At 42.3% G+C, this 13,551-nt stretch overlaps 1 protein-coding gene across 1 annotated transcript in view; it reads left to right on the forward strand.

The window, feature by feature from the left end:
• Positions 1–13,551, forward strand: part of mertka (c-mer proto-oncogene tyrosine kinase a) — a 122,270-nt gene that overhangs the window by 14,006 nt on the left and 94,713 nt on the right. The window contains exons 2-3 of the mRNA XM_043687183.2: positions 1,033–1,360; positions 2,716–2,816. Of these exons, the coding sequence (XP_043543118.2) occupies positions 1,033–1,360; positions 2,716–2,816 (429 nt within the window). The remainder of the gene's footprint in view (positions 1–1,032; positions 1,361–2,715; positions 2,817–13,551) is intronic.

The following is a 13,551-nucleotide window of genomic DNA, read 5'->3' on the forward strand; positions in this document are numbered from 1 at the left end:
TTTAGGTCATTAACAAAGACAAGGTGTATTTGAGGTGGTAATGCAGATCCTTGTGAGTCACCCAGAGGTTCTATCGAACAATTCAAGTAACTGCCTATTATTCATGCTTTCTTTATCTTTCCATTCAACCAGATTCCTAACGAAGTCAATAATTTGTCTGCAGTTCCATGAGCTTTAACTTTAGCTAAGGGTTTCACATAATGGGTTTTCATGGAATTCCATTGGGTATTTGATATAACTGATGTCTGTAGACATTCCTGTGCCCATTATTTTGTAATCTGGATGTAAGTTTGCTCGCTGAGCTGGAAGGTTTGTTTTCAGGCGTTTTATCACCATACTAGATAACATCATCAGTGAGCCTCCGCTGAAGCACTGGCGTTAGTGACCCACTTTCTGTTATGTGTTTAGGTTTCCTTGGGTTGGTGAGAAAAAGAACAGGAAATGACATCATCACAGGAAATGACATCACCACAATAAATGACATCACCAAACCAAGGAAACCTAACTACATCAATAGAAAGTGGGTCACTAACATCGGTGGTTCACCGGAGGCTCACTGATGATGTTACCTAGCATGGTGACGAAACATCTGAAAAACGAACCTTCTAGCTCAGCGAGCAAACTTACATCCAGAACTCAACCTGAGCTACAAATCTTCTCAAAACTCGCTATTTTGTAATCTGTTTAAAAAAAAATTCAAATAAGTTGTTCGTCCATCACCTACCCTCAAGACATCCTCCAAGCTGGCGAAATAGTTGGGCAGATTCATATGGTTGGTTTCTTAGCCCTCAATAATATGGTTTCATTATTTCTCTCTGTCATCTTACCCAAGTATCCCAAGAGTAACATGTATAATTTTTCAATCTAAGGGACCAATCCCCAAATCCTCATGCCAGACACTGAGTTACTGTCTGTTAAATGTTAAGTTTGACTGCAAACCAAACAAATTGCACAAAGTATCTGTCAGACCTCAAGTGAAAGAAGAAGTATTGAAAAAAATAACAAAAAAACATGTAATTTGTTGCCCATCAGGTGTCCTTCATGTACCTCCCTTGACCCATGTGCCACCTCAGAATGTGCCAACACCAGCAGGAGAATCCCAAAGTGCTGCCAGTGATGCCCTGTTTGAAACAAACATTCGGGAAGAGATTAGATTCAAACCTGGAGCAGCTAATATTATAATATCACAAGGCAATCCTGTAAGCTTCAACTGTTCCATTGATGTACCTGAATTTTACCAGGATGTGCCTATTGAATGGCTGAAGAATGGCAAAGAACTAATTGATGGCCATCGTTGCTTCTACAAAGGGATTGCTTTTTCAATCAGTGAACACAGAGCCAGGATTCTCAGCAGCTGCAGGTACAGGAATGTTTTAAATATCTTTGGTTTTAGAAAACACGTGTCTTTCGGACGGGAAGGCCTAATGCAATATTTTAAAATTTTTAAATGTTTAAAATTTCAGGTAAGTTCTTCAATAACACAGCTCATGGTGTAGTCCATTTTGTCTCACTCTTCAGGCCTACTAGAGTAGATTTCACCAAAGAAAATTCCTGCACCTGAAAACATGTCAGGCTGAAGCGAGGTGCTGCATTACAGCAATTCTGAGAGCAAGGTGGGGAGAACAGGATGAAGATTTGAGAGATGAGCAACTTAGCAGACTGTACAATGTATGACTGGAGCTTAGGAAGTTGAGGGGTGACGCTGTAAAGGTTTATAAAATCATGAGGGGTATAGATAAGGTGAATAGCAAAGGTCTTTTCTCTCAGGTAGGGGAGTTCAAAGCCCCAAGGCATAAATTTAAGATGAGAGAAGAAAGATTTTAAAGGGACCTGTGGAGCAACTTTTTCATACAAAGCAGGGTTCGTATATGGAAGAACTGCCAGAGGAAATGGTGGATGCAGGTACAGATACAACATTTAAAATGCATTTGTGTAGGTACATGAATAGGGAAGATTGAGAAGGATATGGGTCAAATGCAGGCAAATGGTTCTCATATAGTTTGGGAAACCTGGTCAGCATGGATGAGTTGGACGAAAATGTCTGTTTTTGTGCGGTATGACTATTTAAGTAACTAATTTTTCTTTAACATTTTGCATGCAAAACATGTTGCTACTTTCAACATAAAGAAGGATAAATACAATGTTAATAGGAACAGATCTCTGTGGCAATGCATAGTGGGAAAGAATGTTAATGTAGTCAAAGATACTTAAATATCTTTTGGCGGCTCGGTGGCTCAGAGGTTAATACTGCTGCCTCACAGCGCCAGGGACGCAGGTTCGATTCCAGCCTCAGGTGACTATCTGTATGGAGTTTGCACATTCTTCCCGTGTCTGCGCGGGTGCTCCAGTTTCCTCCCCCAATCCAAAGATGAGCAGGTTAGGTGAATTGGCAATGCTAAATTTCCCATAGTGTTCAGGGATGTGGAGGTTCGGTGCATCAGTCAGGGGTAAATATAGGGTTGGGGAATGGGTCAGGGTGGATTACTCTTTGGAGGGTTGGTGTGGACTTGTTGGGCTGAAGGGCCTGTTTCCACACTGAAGGGATTTTATGATTCTATAAATAATTACCTCTAAATGATGCAGTGCAAAAGATTTACTGAAATTCCTGGAGGGATCAGAAGGGAATGATGAATGTGGAATAAGAGACAGTAATGCGTTTCTAAAAATTAAGTCTGGTGCATCTTGACAGTAATCTATACTTTTTACTTTCAACAGCATCTCCAATGTACTGCATTCTGACGCAGGTGTCTACAACTGTAGGATATTAATATCTAATGTTCCCATTGAATCAGAGAAGATCAATCTTCGAATAGAAGGTAAGACTTTCATGACAGCACATCATCTTTGAATCAAGTCATGCTCATTCAATTTTCCTACCACTTGCAAAATGAATGGAAAATTTAGTTATTCATGAAATGTTCTCATGAATTAAACTACAGTTATGAGGAGAGATGTGAGATACTGGGATTATCTCTGTTTGGGTACAGAAGGCCAAGAGACTATTTCTTCAAGTCTTTGAAAATTATAATAGGTTTTGATGAAGTGAAAGGGAAATCTGAGTTACAGTTGGGAAGTCATTGATGAGAGGGATGGTTTGTTCATTCAAAATTTTCACAGCAGAGAGTGGCGCGAGCTGGGCGGAAGTGAAGTTGGAGCGCAGAGCTAGTCGGGAAGGTAAGTGATCGATATTTGAGTGGGTGTGTTCTAGACCCCAGGCCCTACATAGTAGGGCCTCCCTCCCATCCTCCTCCTCTAACCTAACTTTAAAGTCCACAGGTAAGCGACTCAGTGTTCTTGTTTTGGAGACGAAGTGTAGAGTGATGGCAGCGCAGGCAGTGGAATGTTCCTCCGGCAGGATGTTCGAGGTAGGGGTGACCACCGATACTCCTGCCGACTTCATCTGCAGGAAATGCAGTCAGATCCTGCTCCTCACAGAACGAGTTAGGGAACTGGAACTGGAGTTGGATGAACTGAGGATTATTCGAGAGGCTGAGAGGGTGATAGATAGAAGCTACAGGGACATGGTTACACCAGAGAACAGAGGTAGCTGGGTAACAGTTAGAGGTGGGAAGGGGAGGAAGCAGCCAGTGCAGGGATCCCCTGTGGTCGTTCCCCTCAACAATAAGTATACCGCTTTGGATACTGTTGGGGGGGACGGCCTAGCAGGGGTAAGCTGCAGTGACCGAGTCTCTGGCACGAGGTCCGGCTCTGAGGCTCAGAAGGGAAAGGGGGAGAGGAGGAGAGCGCTAGTTATAGGAGACTCTTTAGTTAGAGGGACGGACAGGCGGTTCTGTGGACATGGGCGAGACTCTCGGATGGTTTGTTGCCTCCCGGGTGCCAGGGTCCGAGACGTCTCGGACCGTGTCTTCACAATCCTTAAGGGGGAGGGTGTGCAGCCAGAAGTCGTGATGCACGTTGGCACCAACGACATAGGTTGGAAGAGGGGTGGGGAGGTCATTCAGGAACTCGGAGTTAAGCTGGAAGCTAAAAGCTAGGACGGACAGAGTCGCCATCTCTGGGTTGTTGCCGGTGCCACGTGACAGTGAGGCAAGGAATAGGGAGAGAGTGCAGTTGAACACGTGGCTGCAAGGATGGTGTAGGAGGGAGGGCTTCAGGTATTTGGACAATTGGACTGCATTCTGGGGAAGGTGGGACCTGTACAAGCAGGACGGGTTGCACCTGAACCAGAAGGGCACCAATATCCTGGGAGGTAGGTTTGCTAGCACTCTTCGGGAGGGTTCAAACTAATTTGGCAGGGGGATAGGATCCGGACTTGTAGTCCAGCAAGTAGGCTAGTTGTTTGTCAGGATGTCCAAGAATGTAGGGAGGCTGTGGAGAAGGTAGCACTGACAGAGAGTACTTGCGGACACAGAGATGGGCTCAAGTGTGTATACTTCAATGCAAGGAGTATCAGAAGTAAGGTGGGTGAACTTAAGGCGTGGATCGGTACCTGGGACTACGATGTTGTGGCCAGCACGGAAACGTGGATAGAAGAGGGACAGGAATGGTTGTTGGAGGTTCCTGGTTACAGATGTTTTAGTAAGATTAGGGAGGATGGTAAAAAAGGAGAGGGGGTGGCGTTGCTAATTAGAAATGGTATAACGGCTGCAGAAAGGCAGTTCGAGGGGGATCTGCCTTTGGAGGTAGTATGGGCTGAAGTCAGAAATAGGAAAGGTGCAGTCACCTTGTTGGGTGTTTACTATAGGCCCCCCAATAGCAGCAGAGATGTGGAGAAACAGATTGGGAAACAGATTTTGGAAAGGTGCAGAAGCCACAGGGTAGTAGTCATGGGTGATTTCAACTTCCCAAACATTGATTGGAAGCTCTTTAGATCAAGTAGATTGGATGGGGCGGTGTTTATGCAGTGTATACAGGAAGCTTTTCTAACTCAGTATGTAGATTGCCCGACCAGAGGGGAGGCCATATTGGATTTGGTACTTGGTAACGAACCGGGACAAGTGATGGGCTTGTTAGTGGGTGAACATTTTGGTGACGGTGACCACAATTCTGTGACTTTCACCTTGGTTATGGAGAGAGATAGGTGCGTGCAACAGGGTAGGTTTTACAATTGGGGGAAGGGTAAATACGATGCTGTAAGACAGGATCTGAGAAGCATAAGTTGGGAGCACAGGCTGTCAGGGAAGGATGTGGTGGAAATGTGGAACTTTTTCAAGGAACAGATACGACGTGTCCTTGATATGTATGTACCTGTCAGGCAGGAAAGAGATGGTCGTGTGAGGGAACCTTGGTTGACGAGGGAGGTTGAATGTCTTGTAAAGAGGAAGAAGGAGGCTTACATAAGGTTGAGGAAACAAGGTTCAGACAGAGCATTGGAGGGATACAGGATAGCCAGGAGGGAGCTGAAGAAATGGATTAGGAGAGCTAAGAGAGGGCATGAAAAATCTTTGGCGGATAGGATCAAGGATAACCCCGAGGCATTTTATGCATATGTGAGAAACATGAGAATGACGAGAACGAGGGTAGGTCCGATCAAGGACAGTAGTGGGAGACTGTGTATTGAGTCGGAAGAGATAAGTGAGGTCTTGAATGAGTACTTTTCTTCAGTATTTACAAACGAGAGGGACCGTATTGTTGAAGAGGAGAGTGTGAAATGGACTAGTAAGCTAGAGGAGATACTTGTTAGGAAGGAAGGTGTGTTGGGCATTTTGAAAAACTTGAGGATAGACAAGTCCCCCGGGCCTGACGGGATGTATCCTAGGATTATGTGGGAAGCAAGAGAGGAAATTGCAGAGCCATTGGCTTTTCGTCTTCACTGTCAACAGGGGTGGTACCAGGGGACTGGAGAGTGGCGAATGTTGTGCCCCTGTTCAAAAAAGGGAATAGGGATAACCCCGGGAATTACAGGCCAGTTAGTCTTACTTCGGTGGTAGGCAAAGTAATGGAAAGGGTACTGAGGGATAGGATTTATGAGTATCTGGAAAGACACTGCTTGATTAGGGACAGCCAGCACGGATTTGTGAAGGGTAGGTCTTGCCTTACGAGTCTTACTGAATTCTTTGAGGAGGTGACCAAGCATGTGGATGAGGGTAGAGCAGTGGATGTAGTATACATGGATTTTAGTAAGGCATTTGATAAGGTTCCCCATGGTAGGCTTATGCGGAAAGTCAGGAGGCATGGGATAGAGGGAAATTTGGCCAGTTGGATAGAAAACTGGCTAACCGGTCGAAGTCAGAGAGTGGTGGTAGATGGTAAATATTCAGCCTGGAGCCCAGTTACAAGTGGAGTTCCGCAGGGATCAGTTCTGGGTCATCTGCTGTTCGTAATTTTTATTAATGACTTGGAAGAGGGAGTTGAAGGGTGGGTCAGTAAATTTGCAGATGATACGAAGATAGGTGGAGTTGTGGATAGTGAGGAGGGCTGTTGTCGGCTGCAAAGGGACTTAGATATGATGCAGAGCTGGGCTGAGGAGTGGCAGATGGAGTTCAACCCTGCCAAGTGTGAGGTTGTCCATTTTGGAAAGACAAATAAGAATGCGGAATACAGGGTTAACGGTAGGGTTCTTAGTAAGGTGGAGGAGCAGAGGGATCTTGGGGGTCTATGTTCATAGATCTTTGAAAGTTGCCACTCAGGTGGATAGAGCTTGTAAGAAGGCCTATGGTGTATTAGCGTTCATTAGCAGAGGGATTGAATTCAAGAGTCGTGAAGTGATGTTACAGCTGTACAGGACTTTGGTTAGGCCACATTTGGAGTACTGTGTGCAGTTCTGGTCGCCTCACTTTAGGAAAGATGTCGAAGCTTTGGAGAGGGTGCAGAGAAGATTTACCAGGATGTTGCCTGGAATGGAGAATAGGTCGTACGAGGATAGGTTGAGAGTGCTAGGCCTTTTCTCATTGGAACGGCGAAGGATGAGGGGTGACTTGATAGAGGTTTATAAGATGATCAGAGGAATAGATAGAGTAGACAGTCAGAAACTTTTTCCCCGGGTACAACAGAGTGTTACAAGGGGACATAAATTTAAGGTGAAGGGTGGAAGGTATAGGGGAGATGTCAGGGGTAGGTTCTTTACCCTGAGAGTGGTGGGGGCATGGAATGCGCTGCCTGTGGGAGTGGCAGAGTCAGAATCATTGGCGAACTTTAAGTGGCAATTGGATAGGTACATGGATAGGTGCTTAAGCTCGGATAAATGTTTGGCACAACATCGTGGGCTGAAGGGCCTGTTCTGTGCTGTATTGTTCTATGTTCTATGTTCTAAAGATTGAGGAGAAGGATTGGGGAATTCCTTTGACGAAGAGTGTTGAAATACAGAATACTTTTTCACAAGGAATAGTTGAGGCAAAATAATTGTTATACTTGGTAAAGGAAGAGTTAATTGAAAGATTTGAAGCTGAGAAAACATAGGAATTCTGAGAGTGAGGAGCTGAGGTGTTTGCTTTAGATAAGGACGGATTTACATACAGTGAGTTGAATGGCCTACTTATTACGTTGTAAACTTCTGAGATGCTATAGACATACACTTTGAGGTTGAGTATGATCTATGATTTAACTTATTAAAGTTGTATAGCATATACAATACTGAAGTAAGAAATGGGTTGAAGAGTTATGGAGAGATAGGAAAATTGAGTTGAGATCAGCCATGATCATATTGAATGGCAGAATTGCCAATCCTGCTCCTTGTTCTTATGTTCTAAAATACAGCTCTCTGTAGCATATTTAATTGTGTGATCATCAGAGGAACTGAATGTTTGAGTTCCACAGTAATTGTGTTCCATGTTCTTCCATTAGTTCCTCCTTGAGCCTACTGAGCTGAAATATTATTTAAAAACTGAAAGTTAGTTTCATTACAAAGGAGCTGCCATTTAGTTACTTTGTGTTTTAACTTTCAACTGAACTGTCTCAGACAAAGGTAACATAGTAGAAATGAAAGCTCCCTGGAGATATTATTCTGGAGCTAGATGTAAGAAAGTTTCTTGCCACCATTTTTCAACTTCTTTCTTTTAAAGGGGAATCCTCACTTTCGACTGAACATCTTTTTGCAAGTTTTTTCCTGTTCATTCCATTCCAGTCAAGTATTGAGAGGTGAATCGGCTGTCTGGTCTTGAAGCATTTCCATTGGCCACAACAGCATTTTGAGATATTTAACACACAGCTATATCTCACCATAAAGGAACGTAGTAATTGAATTAATCAGAATCAAATAAAATGTCAATTAGAAGGTTTACTTGTGGGAAAGGAAGAACAATTTTATTATTTTCTCAGCCCAATAAAAATAATAAAGAGACAACATCAAACACACAAGCACATTTAACATTTAAAAAGGGAGAAGTGCGCAGTACTAAAGTATGATAAATGAATCTGTAGTTTATGTCTTTGTAAATGTTGAGTTTTAACCTAACCTGAAACCACAATTAGTAAATTGGTGGCTTGTATCCTGAGCAGTATATTCCTATTACCTTTGCATTCTCAGTGAGTGATATTTCTCTAATTTGTTTTATCATGGTTAAAAATTTCACAACACCAGGTTATAGTCCAACAGGTTTATTTAGAAGCACTAGCTTTCGAAGCACTGCTTCTTCATCAGCATGAAGAAGAAGTGCTTCGAAAGCTAGTGCTTCCAAATAAACCTGTTGGACTATAACCTGGAGTTGTGTGATTTTTAACTTTGTCCACCCCAGTCCAACACTGACTCCTCCAAATCATGGCTTGTTTTATCACCAGATTGTGTCCTTGCAAAGAGACTAAGAGAGAGCAGGATGAGAGAGAGAAAGAGCAATGTATCAAGTTCTAGTTACAAATGCATCTTTCTTTGCTACTCTGTCAAAGCAACTGCTTGAAAAATAGCTCATTCATGTATTCCTATTTTTGGGCTCACAGTTTTCTGAGCTGGATAATTTGCAGGCAACTTTTCCTCCTTTTTGAAAATGTCAACTTCAGTTTAGACTATCTTTATTTATGTCACATCAGTTTCGTGAAACTGGGATAACCTATGGACAACTAATTGCTGTGACCATTTTAAGTCAGTAATTTTCCTTTTTAAAACCATTTTATTTGATGAAAGTCCAGCTGTTAACTCAGATGATGGAATTCAGAGATTCATGATCAATATTTTGCCACAAACATATCAATACGCGGATGATTTAAGTGAATTTGGAAGATTATATAATGTTGAATTCTGAATATAAACCTCTGTCCTCTTGTAGAGTTGTCAACATTTATGGCACATTCAGCTCATCATGTTTATGCTAGCCATAAAGAAGCTGTCTGGCCTAATCTCAGTATTCTGCAGTCGGTCCGTAGCCTTGTGAGTTACCAAACTTCAGTTGCTTCTGAGGGACCCTTTTAAAATGATGCGGGTTCCTGCCTGTACCATTCTTTGAAGCAGTAAATTTTAGAGTCCCCAGGATTCTAAAATGATGTGTGTCAATGAAGGTGGCTACTTGGCCAATCAAGTCAATGCTGTTTCACTACTCAGCAATCCAATCAGTTCTAATCCTCTGTTCTTCCTGATCAAATTTGTTTCCATCAAGTTCCCATTTAAATTTTCCCTTTCAAATCGTCAACTCACTCTGGTTCAACTGCCCTTGTAGCAGAGAGTTCCAGGTCATTATGACTCATTGAATTAAAACAAATTCTTTCAAAATCTCCTCCATCTCTTTCTAAATATTTGATATCTCTGTCCCCTGACCCTTGTATTATCAGCTAATAGGAGTAGCTTTTCCTTGTCTGTCTTGTCTTAACCTTTCATAATCTTTACACCATTATCAACCCCCTACCACCAAAAACACACAAACACACACACACAAAACCCCAAACACCCTTTCTTTATTCATGCGTGGGATCTTGGCTTTCGCTTGCAGGGCCAGAATTTGTTGTCCATTCCTAGTTACCCTAGAGAAGATAGTGTTGAGCTGCACTGCTGCAGTCCATGGGCTTTAAGTACACGCACAATGCCATTAGGGAGGGAATTCCAGGATTTTGGACCCAGTGACACTAAAAGATTTGTGATATATTTCCAAGTGAGGATAGTGAGTGACTTGGAGTGAAACTTGCCAGGTGGTAGTATCGATATGTATCAACTGCCCTGTCCTTCTAGATGGTAGTGGTCATTGATTGGAAAATGCTGTTGGAGAATCCTTAATGAATTTCTGTGATGCCTCTTGCAATTGGTACACACTACATCTATTAAAATTTGGTGGTGGATGGAATGAATATTTTATGTATTTGGTGCCAAACAAGCAGGCTGCCCTGTCCTGGATGGTGTCAAGCTTCTTGAGTGTTGTTGGAGCTGCACTTATCCAGGCAAGTCAAGAGTATTCCATCACAGTTGTGACTTGGGCCTTGTAGATGGATGACAGGCTCTTGGAAGTCGGGAATGACTTACTGTCTGCAGGATTCTTAGCCTCTGACCTGTCGTTGTAGCCACGGTATTTCTACGCCTACTCCAATTCAGTGATACTATTGAATATTAAGGAGCAATGGTTGGATTGTCTCTTATAGGATTTGGTTATTGCATTTTTATGAAACAACTGTTATCCTCTACTTGTCAGTCCAAACCACTTCCATCTAGGAAGACAGGGGAGGCAGATACCCCAGGAACACCACCACCTGCAAGTTCCCTGCTAAGCCACATCATCCTAACTTGGAAATGTATTACCATTCCTTCACTATTGTTGCCTCAAAATCCTGGAATTCCATCCTACAGCACATGGACTGCAGCAGTTCAAGAAGGCAGCTCATTACCACCTTCTTGTAGCTCAGATCTCCTTTCTGGTAAATCTTTTTTATTCATTCACAGGAACATAGATGTTACCGGCTCTCATTTGTTACCCCTCTGTCATTGCCCTTCAGAAGGTGATGTGGTGAGCCACCTCCCTGAGCTACAGCCATCCATCTGGCGTAGGTGCACCCAATTAGGAAGTGAGTTCCAGGACTTTAATCCTTTCCTTTAGCAAAGGAATGATTCTGTAGTTCTAATTCAGGATGATATCTGGCTTGGAGTGCAGCTTGCAGTTGGCAGTGCCCATGTGTCTGTCGTCCTTGTCATGGGTATGGAAGATGCTGTTAGAGGAGCCTTGGTGAATTGCTACAGTACCTTTTGTAGATGGTACTCAGTGCTAGTGATGGAAGGCATGAATGTTAAAGGTGAAGGATGTGGTGTCTGTCAAGCACGTTGTGTTGTTCTTGATGCTTTCGAGCTTCTCGAATACTGTTGGAACTGTACCCATCCAGGCAAATAGAGAGTGTTCTATCACTCTCCTGACTTATCCCTGGATGGGCTTTTGGGACATGGGAGTTGACTTATGAGTTGCAGAAGTCCTAGCTTCTGACCTAATCTTGAAGTCATGGTATTTATTTGGCTGGTCCAGTTCAGTGTTTGGTTAATGATGATGCCAGGATGTTGCTACCACAATACATTTTCACAATTCTCTGAACTAAATTCTACTTGACACTTGGCCCCTTCTACTGGCCTGTCTATGTCCTGTTCGAGTCAAGTTTAATCACTCTCAATGCATGCCATCTCTCCCAATTGTGAACTTTTAGTTTCAATGTTAAAAGAGCCATAGTCCTAATGCTGACCACGTTGCCGAAAGCTACTAACCATCCAACCTCCGGTTGTCAAAACCAAAATGTCCTGCAAGTTGTAATTTGATAACCTGAAGCTAATTGTTTTTGTCTAAGTGAAATCTGATCTTCTTGTTTTGAGAAATAACTTTTTATGTTATGCTTTTTAAACGCTTTCTCAAAGTCCGGAGGGACAATACCTATTGCATTTTCTTCAAGTTTTTCTGTCACTTCTGGTGAAAAAAGTCTCCTAATCTCTCCTCTAACCCTTCTACCAATTATTTTAAAATCTATACCTTTTTGTTATTGGGTCCATCCATTCTATCTAGGTATTTGATAATTTTGTAGACCTCAGTTAAACCTCTGTTCTTATCAACTCAGTCTATCAAGTATCTTTTCATAACAAAAATTCTTCAGTCCAGGTAACAAGCTTATAAATCTCCAAAGCATCCTCTCCATTGTGGTCACATCTTTACTTTGACCTGGTGACCAGAATTGCATGTAATACTCACCAGTAAATCAATTATGTTTTATACATTTTCAGCATAACCTCTTTTCTGTTCTATATCTTTTCTAATAAATAAAAGTGTTAGGCTTGCCTTGCCTTGTCCCTTGGCATGATACCTTCAGGATTTTGAGGGCCTGTATGCTAGAGTATCTCTATTTCTGTATAATTTTAGTGTCCTACCATAATGCATTCTTTTGCTTTGCTTTCCCTCTCCAAATGGGGACTGAGAACACTACAAGACATGTCAACATTCTGGCAATAGTAGTGATGATTTATGCTTCAGAACCAGCCATGTTGTTCCTGTGCAGCTACAACACTGGCATCTACCCAACAATGTGAAAAATTGCCCAAGTGTGTCCTGTCCATAAGAAGGAGGGCCAATCCAACTTAGCAATTACTTGCCTATCAATCTACTCTAAATCATCAGCAAAATGATTGAGGGGATCACTGCACTTGAATTTAAATCATTGATACATGTGATGAAAAGAGAGGGATCCTATACTGAGCCCTTCAGCACCCAATGTAAACTGCTTTCCAGAAAACGATTCATCCATCAGTACATTTTTCTCCTGCCATTGAGTCAGCTTTGAACTTGTTAATCTTAGGTCCCATGGGCCTTTTCCTTTCTGACCATACTGAAATCTGATTAAAAGCTCACTTATCTAATCAACTTTGTTACTTCACATTCTGTAGGGTAGTTTAATGCAGCACTTTTGTGCCCCTGTCATTTTGAATGTGAGCATTTACTTGATATTCTTATTGACCAAATTTCTAGTCAAACTTGGCCACATAGCTGGTGGGAAACATAGGATTCTGAGTGAGCTACATGCAGAAATTCTGAACAGAAGAGGAGGAAGGAGAACGTTTCCAAAAGTCCTGGTTAGTTTGCAATGTGGAAAATTTGAGTCACAATTTGTGTTTCACTTCTCCTTCCTGTCATGTGTTATATACTCAAATAGCAAATCTCAGCAACAGGAATTGAGAAAGTTGCTTAGTGAAAAGCTGGGCGCCATTAAGGCACCCATTAGAAATGATTATAGAGTGTGCTGTGATGGCTCCGTTGATAAATCACGACTGAGTGTGGAAGTGGAGTGTGAAAATCAGTAAACATTTGCAAGTTTAATCACAGTTTCACGCTAAATAATGAATCTAGAGCAGAACAAGAGTTTGAAAGAGTTTGACTTAAGGGTGTAGGTGTATAGTTCCTTGAAAGTGGAGTTGCAGGTAGACAGGATGGTGAAGAAGCATTATCATTAGCTACAATGATCCTAGGATAAGCAAAATGACAATTGCTCAACAGGTTTAATATTTAGTGGGGATGCACTAGTGTTTATGTGCGAATACCAATTGAGGACAGCATCATGGGTGGATTATGGTATCCCACCCTTTCACAGTTGTCAAGTAGACATCGTCTCATTCTTGTGATTCTTCACGAATAAATATTGACATAACTTGGTGATGGTATTGAGGTTAGCCGGCAGATATAGAATAGTACCCCGGCATCAGCCTATGGTTTTTGTGTA

This window comes from Chiloscyllium plagiosum, unplaced genomic scaffold (assembly GCF_037043375.1).
Source record: "Chiloscyllium plagiosum isolate Xiang-an unplaced genomic scaffold, Cpla_swu_hap1 HiC_scaffold_3, whole genome shotgun sequence".
Classification (NCBI taxonomy): domain Eukaryota; kingdom Metazoa; phylum Chordata; class Chondrichthyes; order Orectolobiformes; family Hemiscylliidae; genus Chiloscyllium; species Chiloscyllium plagiosum.